This window comes from Marmota monax, unplaced genomic scaffold (assembly GCF_021218885.2).
Source record: "Marmota monax isolate L192 unplaced genomic scaffold, Marmota_monax_Labrador192_F-V1.1 WCK01_AAM20220418_F8-fsc00243, whole genome shotgun sequence".
NCBI lineage: Eukaryota > Metazoa > Chordata > Mammalia > Rodentia > Sciuridae > Marmota > Marmota monax.
The window spans coordinates 1,379,776-1,392,466 of NW_026694604.1; the positions used below are offsets into that span (position 1 = coordinate 1,379,776).

Below are 12,691 nucleotides of genomic sequence, written 5' to 3' on the forward strand. Positions count from 1 at the left end.
ATCTTCTGGTGTTCTCAATAGAAGCCCATAGATATTGCCCTTACAACCTTTTCTGTTATCTAATCAATGCCTACAAATTGACTGTAATCTAAAGTATAAACAGCCAGATTCTCTTTGCATCTTAAAGATGTTTTTGAAAATTTTTCTTCAGATGAAGAAAACTGAAAAGTTTTTTAAACACCGTGCTTTTGATTCCCCTTTGCCACACCCTCCTAAACCTAGACTTTGATCTGGGAGAATTAATCTTATTTTTCCTTTGCTTCTTATGATAAGAAATAGAAATTAACTCTACAAAGAACCTCAGGTTATCACTTGCCCACTTCTTTCTTTGCCCTTAATTTGTGTAATCATTTTATTGCCTGTTAGAGCAAAACTCACAGTAAGTAAGTATGTTCACAGATTTCTACAGAAGATCTTTTTTGGAATTTTTTCTTACAGATACGAGATCCTAACTCCCAATGCTATTCCTAAAGGTTTCATGGATGGCAAACAGGCCTGTGAGCGAATGGTAAGCTTTTTTGGCTTGTCAACTATTAATATAATCTTTTCTTCAGCAAAAAATAAACAGACTCTATCTCTCTTAGATCCGGGCTTTGGAATTGGACCCAAACTTGTATAGAATTGGACAGAGCAAGATATTCTTCAGAGCAGGAGTTTTGGCACACTTGGAGGAAGAAAGAGATTTGAAAATCACCGACATCATTATCTTCTTCCAGGCTGTCTGCAGAGGTTACTTGGCCAGAAAGTAAGTGGCTGATTTAAACTCACTTGCCACAGATGCAAGGGTGCAGGAGAAATAATAAAAAGTCTCTGTCCTCATGGAAGTTGCTTTCTAGTGGAAGAGAGCACCCAGTAAGCCAACAGATGTTCTGAATAGCCACATGTCACACTTAGGAAACACAGTGGGGCCAAGACATAAAACAACGGATTAAAAGTCCTGTTTCAGCTGCGGTCCTCAGAGAAACCTTTTCTGAGGCCCAAATCTCAAGGATCAGAAGGCTGGCTCCATGAATTATAGAGGAGGGAGTGACTACACCAGCGAAGCAAAGATGAGGGACCTTCTGTCATCATACTATCTTCACGGCCTCAGGAAAATAGGAGGTTTATTCCAATCCAGGAGTGTGCTCACGTGTGTGTGCGTGGATGACAGGAGGAGGATGGATGTGCAGGGTAGCATCCACGAGGCAGGTGCAGGAATCAGTGACAGATGTCTGAGGTGGGCTAGGCAAGCCACTGAGTTGGATGATTGCCGGGCCTGGTCCCACTTCCTTGAGCATCTCACCCAAGGACCTGATTGGGACCCCCTGACTAGCCAGATAGGAGCGTCTGCTGTTAGAAGGTCTTCGCATGACAACCTGGTTTTCTTCACATAGTTTTTCTTCCTGTTCTTCAGGGCCTTTGCCAAGAAGCAGCAACAACTAAGTGCCTTAAAGGTCTTGCAGAGGAACTGTGCGGCGTATCTGAAGCTGCGGCACTGGCAGTGGTGGCGGGTGTTCACAAAGGTGGGCTGTGCCTGCATCTCTCCAGACCCCTTCCTGCACAGCAGAGCTCCATCAGTAAGACGCCCGGCAGAAACAGGATGATAAACTGATCAATTTGGTTACAGGTGAAGCCTCTCCTACAAGTGACTCGCCAGGAGGAAGAACTTCAGGCCAAAGATGAAGAGCTGTTGAAGGTGAAGGAGAAGCAGACGAAGGTGGAAGGGGAGCTTGAGGAGATGGAGAGGAAGCACCAACAGGTGAGGGCACGACTTCAGCACTCACCGCTGCCGGGTCGGCCTGGGTCCTCCACGCACAACATCTCGCATGCATTTAGTGATGAGTAAATAGCTCTCCTACCATGTCATCTTATTTTCTGAGAGATGTTTTCACTCACTTTTAAACCAGATACGTTTTCAGAATAGAGTTAACAGCTACATTATGCCTTGCCTTTTAAATTTCTGTAAGTTAAAATCAACCTTACCTCCCATATTATGGCGTTTCTTGTTCTCTGCACACACCTATGATTGTGTTTGCCATCAAGCATGTATTTAATACCCTTTTTAGTTGAGGCTTTCAGTCCTGTGGCCTTCCCATGTCTGGGAGAAACAGAAGCGAAAGGATGAGATGGCTGAGTACAAGGCCTGTGCCTACGTCTTCTCCAGTGACAGGGGTCTTGAATCACTGTCCCTTTGCAGGCAGTTACTCTTTATGGACAAAGCAGAGGCTCAGGAAATGTCTGTGGATGATAGCAATAGAACTGTAGCATTCAAGGCCAAATATACTAACATTAAAGGCCAAGAATATCACTTGATATTAGATAGGCTTTAGTAGGCACCATGAGTTTTATAAGATATGTTCCCTTTCCTATTCATATGATCCCTTGTAACTGACTTTAATAGAATTACTACAATTCTTAAAATGACATGAACTTATTATGATATTGTTCAGGATAAGCTGGCAGAACAGGAACAACCAAAAAATTTTTAATCTAGCTTATTTTACTGTTGCCAAAAACATATTTGAAAATTATACCAGTGATGTTTTATATATATATTTATATTTATATTTATATTTTTTAATTGGTTTTATTTTTAGTGATGTTATATATTTTTAACTCTCATTTTCTTTGGTGATGTGCACTGACCACTGAAACCGTGGTGAACATCTCTCGGGTGTTCACTGGGGGTAAATTGTAGTACTAGTCCCTGTGTTGTGATTGCAGCTTCTAGAAGAGAAGAATATCCTTGCAGAACAACTACAAGCAGAAACTGAGCTCTTTGCCGAAGCAGAAGAGATGAGAGCAAGACTTGCTGCCAAAAAGCAGGAATTGGAGGAAATTCTCCATGACCTGGAGTCCAGGGTAGAAGAAGAAGAAGAGAGAAACCAGATCCTCCAAAATGAAAAGAAAAAAATGCAAGCACACATCCAGGTACTTATAAATAGTTTTTAGTTAGAAGTATAACTGGATTTGAAGCTGTGTGTTTGGTTTCTTGTGATCATTAAGTGATAAGATTCTTGGTTGTGCTTACTCACTCTTTGAAGCACGTCTCTAACAAAAGATTTTCTTTGAACATAGATTTATTATTTTGAATAGGAATCCTTTTTTATGTTCCGATGTGGCATCTTACAGCCTGCCAAGACATTCAAAGTCACACGCTTCCCAAGGTCTGTAGCATTCTGTAGATGACCTAACTGGTTCTTTATATTGTCAATAATTCTGCTGGCTCCATTCATTAAATAGGCTTTTGCTAAGGGCTTGGTTCCTAAGAAGTGCTCAGCACTGAAGGAGGGTGAATCAGCCCATCCATGGTCCTTTCTTTGTGAAATATAACCTATAATGACATGAAGGACCCAGACAAATGATACAAACGATAGCTATTTTGTCCATATTCTAGGACATACCTACCACCGTTAACTCCTGTCTCCCACCACTACACACAATATCATACCTGACAACGTCAGGTTTCATCATCTGCCACCAGTTTTTCATGGATCCTGTTCCACCCTTCTTTCTTCCCAGAATATATCTCCCTTAATATTCATCTAACCCCATAGCTTATCTTGGCATAGCACAAACAATTCAGAGATTTGTCAAAACCACAAACAATATTATATTATTTTCTTAATAAACACCCCATACAGTAAATCATACACTTCATCTGTCTTCCTATTCAACACAAACAACTTTCAAATATCCCACCACAGGTTAGTAGAATATGACAAAAGCTATAAGTGAAAAAAAAAAAAAAAGCATATTCTTTAATCTAGCAATTTTAATTATAGGAATTAGTAGAATTAGGAATTCATTTAGAAACAGATTAATTCTAATGTTTTATTTAAAAGATAAATCAGGCTAAGAGCAGTGGCACATGCCTATAATCCCAGTGGCTCAGGATGTTGAGGCAGGAGGATCACAAGTTCAAAGCCAGCCTCAGCAATGGCAAGGTGCTAAGCAACTCAGTGAGACCATGTCTCTAAATAAAATACAAAATAGACCTGGGGACATGGCTCAGTGGTTAAGTGCCCCTGAGTTCAATACTCAGTACCAAAAAAAAAAAAAAAAGATTTAAAAGATAAGTCAGTTATTCAACAAGAGGAGATTTTTAAACCTTAGTAATACTGTACAGTTATAAATTAATTATGTTTATATTCACGAGTATTCATAATATACTTGTAAAGGTAGTTGGAAAAGAGTATATATAATAAGATCTAATTTAAAAATATGTAGACATATAGCTTTTAAATTTATATTTTTGAGTTTTTATGGGAAAATCTGGAAGATCTAGAAGAATTTACACTAACCACAGTGAGTCATCCCTGATGGTATCATTAAAAGTTGTGGTTTTCTTTCTGTTTAAGAGCACTGGCTCATTTCAGTAGTATTTTACTTATGTAGGGAAAGGACACCAAAATTCTTCTCTAGTCTCCTTAACCTCACTTTTAACTCTAGACTTCAACCACTATACATGAAATGCTTGCATTTCTCTAATTAGAATACAAGTATGTCCTTGTAGAAGCAGAGTTTGCTTTCCATTTTGTATGGTTTCTTCACGACTTCTTCACATTCTTTTACCAGACTCTCTTAAAGTTCTAGTTTTTTGCAGTTATCTTAATTTATTGGCTGGTTTTGTGACATGAAATTTTGGCTGCTTTTGTGACATGAAATTCATTCAGATACATTGTAAAACTATTTATAGCATTATTAAATTATTAAGTATAGGGTTTTTTTGTTTTTCTCTTGTGGAATATCAGAGGTTCTATATTAATCTCACGAGCCTAGGAACACCCCACCTTGGTGGCCTCTTGCCATTTTTCCCTCACACGTGAGACTTTGAGTGATTTGTGATCTCCCTTTTCAGCCAGAACTGTTTTGTTTGATTTGGTTTTTTAAATTTAATTTTATGATTTCAATATTAATAAATTATTATTGTAGAAAGCCCCAAAAGCTTAAAATAGTACTTAGAATTTCCTCCACCTAATCATCTTCATATTATTTTTCCTTGCATTTTTCTCAACAGATAAATATGTAGATACATATGGATTCATTTTGAAATTATACTGAACATACTGTTATGCTACAGGAATGCAGTTAGCAGAATCCAAGCTGCTAGAAACTATACGAAAATAACTTGGAGAGGGAGAGAAAAAGTGTAGTAGAACCTAGAAATTAAGAGTCTTAGGATTCATGTCAATCACAACATGTGAGATGGATTTGCATTTTGATTCAAATGAACATTTTTTAAATGGTCTTAATCTTATAAAGATACAGCATGAAGGTTTTTCAGGTGAAATAGGATGTTCTGGAATTTGCTTCAGAATAAGCCAGCATGAGAAGGGAGAAGGTGGAGTTTTAGCGAAATAGAAGGACCATGAGTTTACACTTGTTAAGGTGGGGGTGATGCATACTGTGGGGGCTTATGCTCCTCCATGTGCTAAAATGCATGATTGAAGTTTTCCAAACAAAGATCATCTCTTTTTTTTTTTTTTTTATCCTTTTCTAAGTGTTTCATTCTAAAATCAATCATGAACAAATGATTTAGCCAGAGTTAATTTGAAAGTTTGCTGAATTGGCCATCCATCACTTTGCATGTACCACCCTGTTCACTAACAGATATTCATCATACACAATAATGTAGCAAGTGAAATGAAGACAAGCAGGTTATAATAAAAATAAGTGGAAATGCCAGGCTTCCACTCAGTTTTGTGACTTGCTCATAGAATGTTGGGTGCATCTGAACAGAGTTAATTTCTCACTGGCCTGCAGTACTATTTAAATCACTGTTTTCATCTTCTCTTTCCTCTCTGGATGAACATGTATAGTTGAAGTCAGTCAAGTTAAATATGTGTATTAATTGTATTGTTCATATTTCCTTGCATTACTAATTATTATTGAAAATATGAATTTTAATTACTAGATGTTTTTCCATTTGTAGCAAGTCCATAATACCTCAACGTTACAAATAACACTTAACTGTACATCTTTTTATATAAATCTTATCTGACAGTTTCCTGAAATTGATATTTAAACGGAATGCTCCATTGAAAAAAAAAAAAAGTGCCCATTTTCAAAGTTTGCCTTGTTGGCTTCCAAAAGGATGGACCCAGTTTGTACTTGTAGAAGGTAGAAATGTCTCTCACTTTAAAATGTCATTGGAGAGGGCTGGGGTTGTGGCTCAGCAGTAGAGTGCTGGGTAGAGTGCTTGCCTCACACATGCAAGGCCCAGGGTTCAATCCTCAGCACCACATTAAAATAAATAAATAAAATTATTTTTAAAAATATCATCAAATGCAAGTATTTCATTGTAGTGCATCTAACATGTGGTTGGCTGTGGTGAAAGAAATGGGGAGATTGACCATGGTTCTTCTTTGCCAGGACCTGGAGGAGCAGCTGGATGAAGAGGAAGGGGCTCGGCAGAAGCTGCAGCTAGAGAAGGTGACAGCTGAGGCTAAAATCAAGAAGATGGAAGAGGAAATTCTGCTTCTAGAGGACCAAAACTCCAAGTTTATCAAAGTAAGACTGTTTTCATGAAGAGCAGACTTCAGGATCCTGAGTGCATCTGTGTTGATACCAAATTTACCAAACATGGCCTCAAACAAAATTCCCAAGATTTTAGGTCTATTTATATAATTTTCTGTGTCTCAACCTGTCTAGATCTCTAAAGACACAGGCACTTCTTAGCTTTTTAAATCCACCAAGTATCCCTATAATCTTTTACACTATTAACTCAGGCATTTCATACATGTTAAGCACTCACTGCCGAGTTGCTCCCAGCTGTGCCAGCCCAAGTCGTCCAGAACTGGAGTGGGACTCAGGCCAAGATGGGCAGCAAATGAGGGAGCCTGGCTGCTCAGGGAAGGGTGCCATCCACTGGGAAGGCAATGTCAGTATCACTCTCTCTAGTCAAAGAAAGTGGGTTTTTCTGAGTAATACCAAACCCAAGCTGTTATTTTGAATGCCTTTTCTGAAATAATTTTTTCCATTCAGGAAAAGAAACTCATGGAAGATCGCATTACTGAGTGTTCCTCTCAGCTGGCTGAAGAGGAAGAAAAGGCAAAAAACTTAGCCAAAATCAGGAACAAGCAAGAAGTAATGATCTCAGATTTAGAAGGTCAGTGTTTGGGGCTGGAGAACATCAGAACAAGGCTGAGATCTTACTTTAATCAGAAAATGGACATGGTGACATCTAACAGGGCCTTCAGCCTGGGTTCATTATTGAAGTGGATCTTTTATAAGTTATTTCATTTTGCCTGCCACTTAGTATTTATGATGGAATGGCATTAAAATGGTTTTACTTTGTTAAATTTGATACTATTGTAAAAGGTATGGATGGCCCTTTGATGGAAAGGTTGGGATCTAAGTTAATTTTGAATCCAGTATTGGGCTTTCTATGTGTTTGATCTAAAACTGCACTGAAGTGTTCGCTTCAAAAAGGGACTGGCCATTCATACAGAAACTGGCAAGACAGAGGAACAACCACTGAGGGTAATGGTGTGTCACTCTGAAGGAATAAGTAATGTTAGGATTAGAATTGCTGCAAACGAAATTACAGACTTGAAGTTGTAGGGAGCATATAAAACGACCAGCAGCTAGTGATGGTATCGACAGCAGTGAACAGAAGAACTGGCTGATGTCGTACTGCTCTGTTCAAGGTCCTTCAGGGATACACCCACTCACTTTTTCAGTGTGATTTTATGATGCGGTTTGTTTTTTAAATATACTTTAGGTTTCATGTTGGGTTTTTTGTTTATTTAGTATTGACCAAAGGCAGAATGTCAGCCTGGAATTATTTTGTTCCCCTGCTAAGGAGGTGCCCAGAAGGCAGCTGTGCCCATTTTTCTCCCACCTGTCTGTTTAGCCTGTGATACTCATCTCATCTGCTCAGGAGATGAGTTCCTGCTTGAGAGCATAAGACACGTAGGCCACCTTGTCCTGAGGAACCATGTGAACCAAACAGGCCACTACCCTAAATTAAAGAGCCCCTGAAGAAGTGTAGAGGGGGGAAGGTACCGAGTCCTCTCTGCCCAATCCTCTCTCTCCTCTCCCCCAGTGCTTGAGGACAGCAGCCTTCTCTGTTCCAACCAGTGATTCCTACCATAACAGGACTGGGGGTCAGGCAGTTGCCAACATAGCCCTGGCATCTGCTCAGCACCTTTCCAGATCTGGGTGCAGCGATAGGTTTGAAGTGAGAAGATTCCAGATCATGTCAGCTCTTACAGCGTAGGTCTGCTTCCCAAATGAGGACCCTAGACTACATTGATTTCCTTTTTTAAATTCTACTTTCTGGGGGCTGGCGTTGTAGCTCAGTGGTAGAGTGCTTGCCTAGCATGTGTGAAGCACTGGGTTCAATCCTTAGGACCATATAAAAATTAGTAAAGAAAAGGTATTGTGCCCATCTACAATTAAAATTTATATTTTAAAAAATTCTACCTTCTGGCTAATTTATCGCACCTCAGTTTGATTTTGATGGGTTTCCGATGAGTGAGCAGGAATGAAGTGGCTCATTCCCAGCTTGGTTCAGTTCAAACTCTGGGTCTGTTCTTGGGTGTGGGTCACTTAGTGTGTTTAAGGGCTTCTTCCATCTTGCCTTTAAGAGCGCTTAAAGAAGGAAGAGAAGACCCGTCAGGAACTGGAAAAAGCCAAAAGGAAACTTGATGGCGAAACAACTGACTTGCAGGACCAGATCGCTGAGCTCCAGGCGCAGGTCGACGAGCTCAAGATCCAACTGGCCAAGAAGGAGGAGGAGTTGCAGGGAGCGCTGGCCAGGTCTGCTTGCCGCCACCACCACTCTGGTGTAGAGTGGGCTGCTGAGGGCTGACTTCCCCCAAGTCTGTCTGGGAGCCTAGGGAAATCCCAGGGGAGTGAGATGTGCTCAGTTGCCGTCGTGTAAGTTCATGAAAAACCCAGGAGTTCGTGATTTGTGCCAGGACAGCAAGATCTCATAAACCAGTCTCAACATTTATACTTAAAAATGATTAGTCATATCACAGAATCCTGGGAAGTTTACACTAGTTCAAATTACTTTACCACATTAAATGTTTTGTTTTCTGTACATTACAGATTAGTTGTAGTATGTTTTGGAACTTTAGAGAAAATCACTTTTGAGAAATGATACTCCCTTGTAATTCTGTACGATCCAATATTCGGTTCCAAACCATTTGGTTTTTTAATGTACATTATATAGTCAACATTTTTCTTTTTCTTTTTTTTTTTTTTTGGTACTGGGGATCGAACTCAGGGGGCACTCAACCACTGAGCCACATCCCTAGCCCTACTTTGAATTTTATTTAGAGACAGAGTCTCACTGAGGCACTTAGCGCCTCACCATGGCTGAGGCTGGCTTTGAACTTAAGGTGCTCCTGCCTCAGCCTCCTGAGCCACTGGGATTACAGGCATGTGCCACCACACCCAGCTTAGTCAACATATTTCTATCTAGTATTTTATTTCTTTTTTAAGAATTAACTATTTAACTATATGGATATAGAACTTAGAGTTTAGTTTATAATATGATATAATCAAGAACATCTACAATAAAAATATTTCTCTGATCCCTTATCACTGGTACTCTGGTCAGATCGAATGTTCTTTCACTTAGAGCTGAGTTTTTCTCATTTATAGTAAAATGAATTAAATTCTTCATCAGCCACTATCAACTTGCCCTTCCTTTACCTCAAACACTGCAGCTCTTCCCTATCAGAAAAACCTACCAACATTTAAACCATCACACAAATAAAAATGTGTACTATAGAAGAGACAGGTGGCAGGCCTCTCTTCTGTGTCCCACACGTTGTCCTTGAATCTGTGGGTTCACTCCAGGCTGGTGACTGTCCCTCCATCAGGATTCTGCCTATAATCACACTTCACTGTGATTATTTTAAAACATTCTAATTGTTAAAATGAGATTATCTCCCCTTTCACTGGAGAATTAAGAATTATAGCCCTTCAGCCAGGGGGCTGAGCTGGATTCTAATGCTGATTCCCACGGCTAGCTTTGGGGCCTTCCACGGGCCATTTACCTGAGGACCTGCTGTCAGCCCCAGCCAGCCCCAGCCGCTGCTTTGGTACAGTCCCTGGTAAAGAGGGAAGTGGGACTGGCATCCCCTTGTGGCAAGGTGGACATACAGCCCATCCAAACACCATCCTGAGTGTCTTTCTGCCTGGATGTTTTTTAACAGGGGTGACGATGAAACACTGCATAAGAACAACGCTCTTAAGGTTGTGCGAGAGCTGCAGGCCCAAATCGCTGAACTTCAAGAAGACTTTGAGTCTGAGAAGGCTTCACGGAACAAGGCGGAAAAGCAGAAAAGGGATTTGAGTGAGGAACTGGAAGCTCTGAAAACAGAGCTGGAGGACACTCTGGATACCACAGCAGCTCAGCAGGAACTGCGGTGAGTGAAGGGGCACCTCACTCCACCTCCACCTCTACCAGGCTCCTCCCACTCCCATAGACATGGGGACCTGCAAGCCTACTGTGGGACATGATAGGTTTCTCTTTAAGATGTCATTCTGAGAACCTTTCTCCTTCTAGATAATGGTGGCAGGTGGAAATGGCAATCCAGTAGCAATAGTTAGAAACAAACCAGCTGATAGGCAGGAGTACTGTCCAGGGCAGTGGATAGTCTAGCAGAAGGATGGGACCAGAGTGAGATGTGGGCAGAAAGCTGAGGTCAGTGGTAGATTTCCAGGGAAGGACATAGGGGTGGCTATACTTAGAGAGAGGGAAAGAGATTTAGAGGGAGAAGTGGGATAAACACAGATAGCAGGTACAGGCATGGTCAGGCAGCTACTGTCAGAAGCAATTGTCAAGAACAAGTGGTAGGCAAACAGATGAGAAGGAAAGCGTGCAGGTGCAAAGAACAAAAGAAAGGTGAGAACAGGTCCAGGGACCAGGTATGTACGAGGGAGAGGTGCTGCAGCAAAAGCCAGCTCTTATCCCAGAGGGCCGGATGTGATCATCTGGGTCTAGCCAACAGCTAGAAATCTGGGCATAGAGAGCGACATCACGGAACGGGTCAGCTGAGTGGAGTTGTGAGTCTGAGTCAGATCAGGGCATCGCGAATACTCCGATGAAGGAACGGAGATGTCGAGCCTAGGAACAGTACAGAGTCTGGGGTTGGGGCTGTGAATCTGTACAACTCCAGCTGCAGTGGGGAGGCGGGTTAGGTGTTGTTTTAAGTCCATGTTCCCTAGAGTCAGTTGGCACCCTCTGAGCCAGTGTTAGAGGCTTTCTACCCGCTTCATCAGAGTTGCTGCTTTTAGCAATTTTTAAGTCATGGTCTTCCCTTTTGAAGATATGCTTTTTAAAAAACTTGTAGGGGGCTGGGATTATGGCTTAGAGGTAGAGAACTCGCTTACCGTGCATGAGGCACTGGGTTTGATCCTCAACACCACATAAAGATAAAATAAAGATATTGTATCCACCTATAACTAAAAAATAAATACCTTAAAAAAAAAAAAACTGTAAACCATTGAACTAGACTTGGTGGAAATGCTCACTTTCAGCTGTGCTTTCGACCACAGTAGAGAAAAACACTCTGAGCATTTTGCCTATTCAGTTCTTACAGAAATAAAAATTAGAAAATTACAAGTGGTATGTGCATATTTACCAAAACCGTGCCTATGCTCAGATGTATCACTCATTAATTCTGTTTTGTTAAGAAATAGATCCTGGAGCTGGGGATATAGCTCAGTTGGTAGAGTGCTTGCCTTGCATGCACAAGACCCTGGGTTCAATCCCCAGCACCACAAAAAAAAAAAAAAAAAGATCCTTGCGGCTCAGGTGTGCACTTCGCTCTTGGAAAGAACTATCAGAACATGTGGGCCACCCTGCCTATCCTCCTATCCCCCTGTCCCTGAATTGTATCACATGATTAATGTAAAAATAATGATGCTTGGCAAATCAAATCCTCTTCTGCAGACTCACTGGCATTTTAAACCTCTTTAGGACTTAATGATGAAAGACTAAAGGGAATTGGGGGAGAGAAAGAAGGCGAAGGATTCCTTTGGCTCTTGGATTCAAGCAGGGATCAGGGGCAAAACTGTTCACTTGAAAGACAATGAGATGAGAGAAGGGAGGATTTTATGGAAGTTTGACAAAGGAAAATACAGACCACCAGGGTGAACTGAAGAAATCTCAAGAGAAGACTTGCAGAGGGCAGGCCAGACCATGTGTCTTTGACCTCTTGCCAAGCCAGTGGAAATTGTGGCTGAGCTAGTTTGGGCCACAAAGGCTCTTTAGTGATTCCTCCTGTCTGGGCTACATGTGACCACAGAACTGGCAGCTGCTGTGGCCCTTTCTCTTAGCAGTGATCTCAGCCTCTGGAGCTCACTGCTCCCCTGGTAAAGGGAGGGAAAATGTGTCCATGCAGGAATCAGTGTGTGAGTCACCCTTCTATATGGTTATGTGGTTTAAAATATAAAGCAAGTTTGCCAGTGATGTGTTTCAGGATTTTTGTGAGCTTACAGTAAGTGAAACTATGTTAATAAAAGTCTAAGCAGGGGTGGTATTGAGTTGTTGGTTTTTTGAGGGTTTTTTTTTTGTTGTTGTTGTTGTTGTTTACAGTGCTAGGGGATGGAATCCAGGGCCTCATGCATGCTAGGCAAGCACTCTACCACTGAGCTACATCCCCAGCCCCCAGTTTCCACCTTTATCAAGCTGTGTGCTTAGGGTACTCAACTTAATGAATTAAAAGAATGACTAGTGATGGGGGAG

At 41.1% G+C, this 12,691-nt stretch overlaps 1 protein-coding gene across 5 annotated transcripts in view; it reads left to right on the forward strand.

Moving 5' to 3' along the window:
• The window catches only part of Myh10 (myosin heavy chain 10), a 136,490-nt gene that overhangs the window by 99,466 nt on the left and 24,333 nt on the right, over positions 1-12,691 (forward strand). For all 5 annotated transcript variants that reach the window (XM_058572038.1, XM_058572039.1, XM_058572037.1 and 2 more), the window contains 9 exons: positions 439-508; positions 585-745; positions 1,394-1,502; positions 1,607-1,738; positions 2,704-2,910; positions 6,355-6,492; positions 6,967-7,090; positions 8,574-8,745; positions 10,155-10,367. In XM_058572038.1, the coding sequence (XP_058428021.1) occupies positions 439-508; positions 585-745; positions 1,394-1,502; positions 1,607-1,738; positions 2,704-2,910; positions 6,355-6,492; positions 6,967-7,090; positions 8,574-8,745; positions 10,155-10,367 (1,326 nt within the window). The remainder of the gene's footprint in view (positions 1-438; positions 509-584; positions 746-1,393; positions 1,503-1,606; positions 1,739-2,703; positions 2,911-6,354; positions 6,493-6,966; positions 7,091-8,573; positions 8,746-10,154; positions 10,368-12,691) is intronic.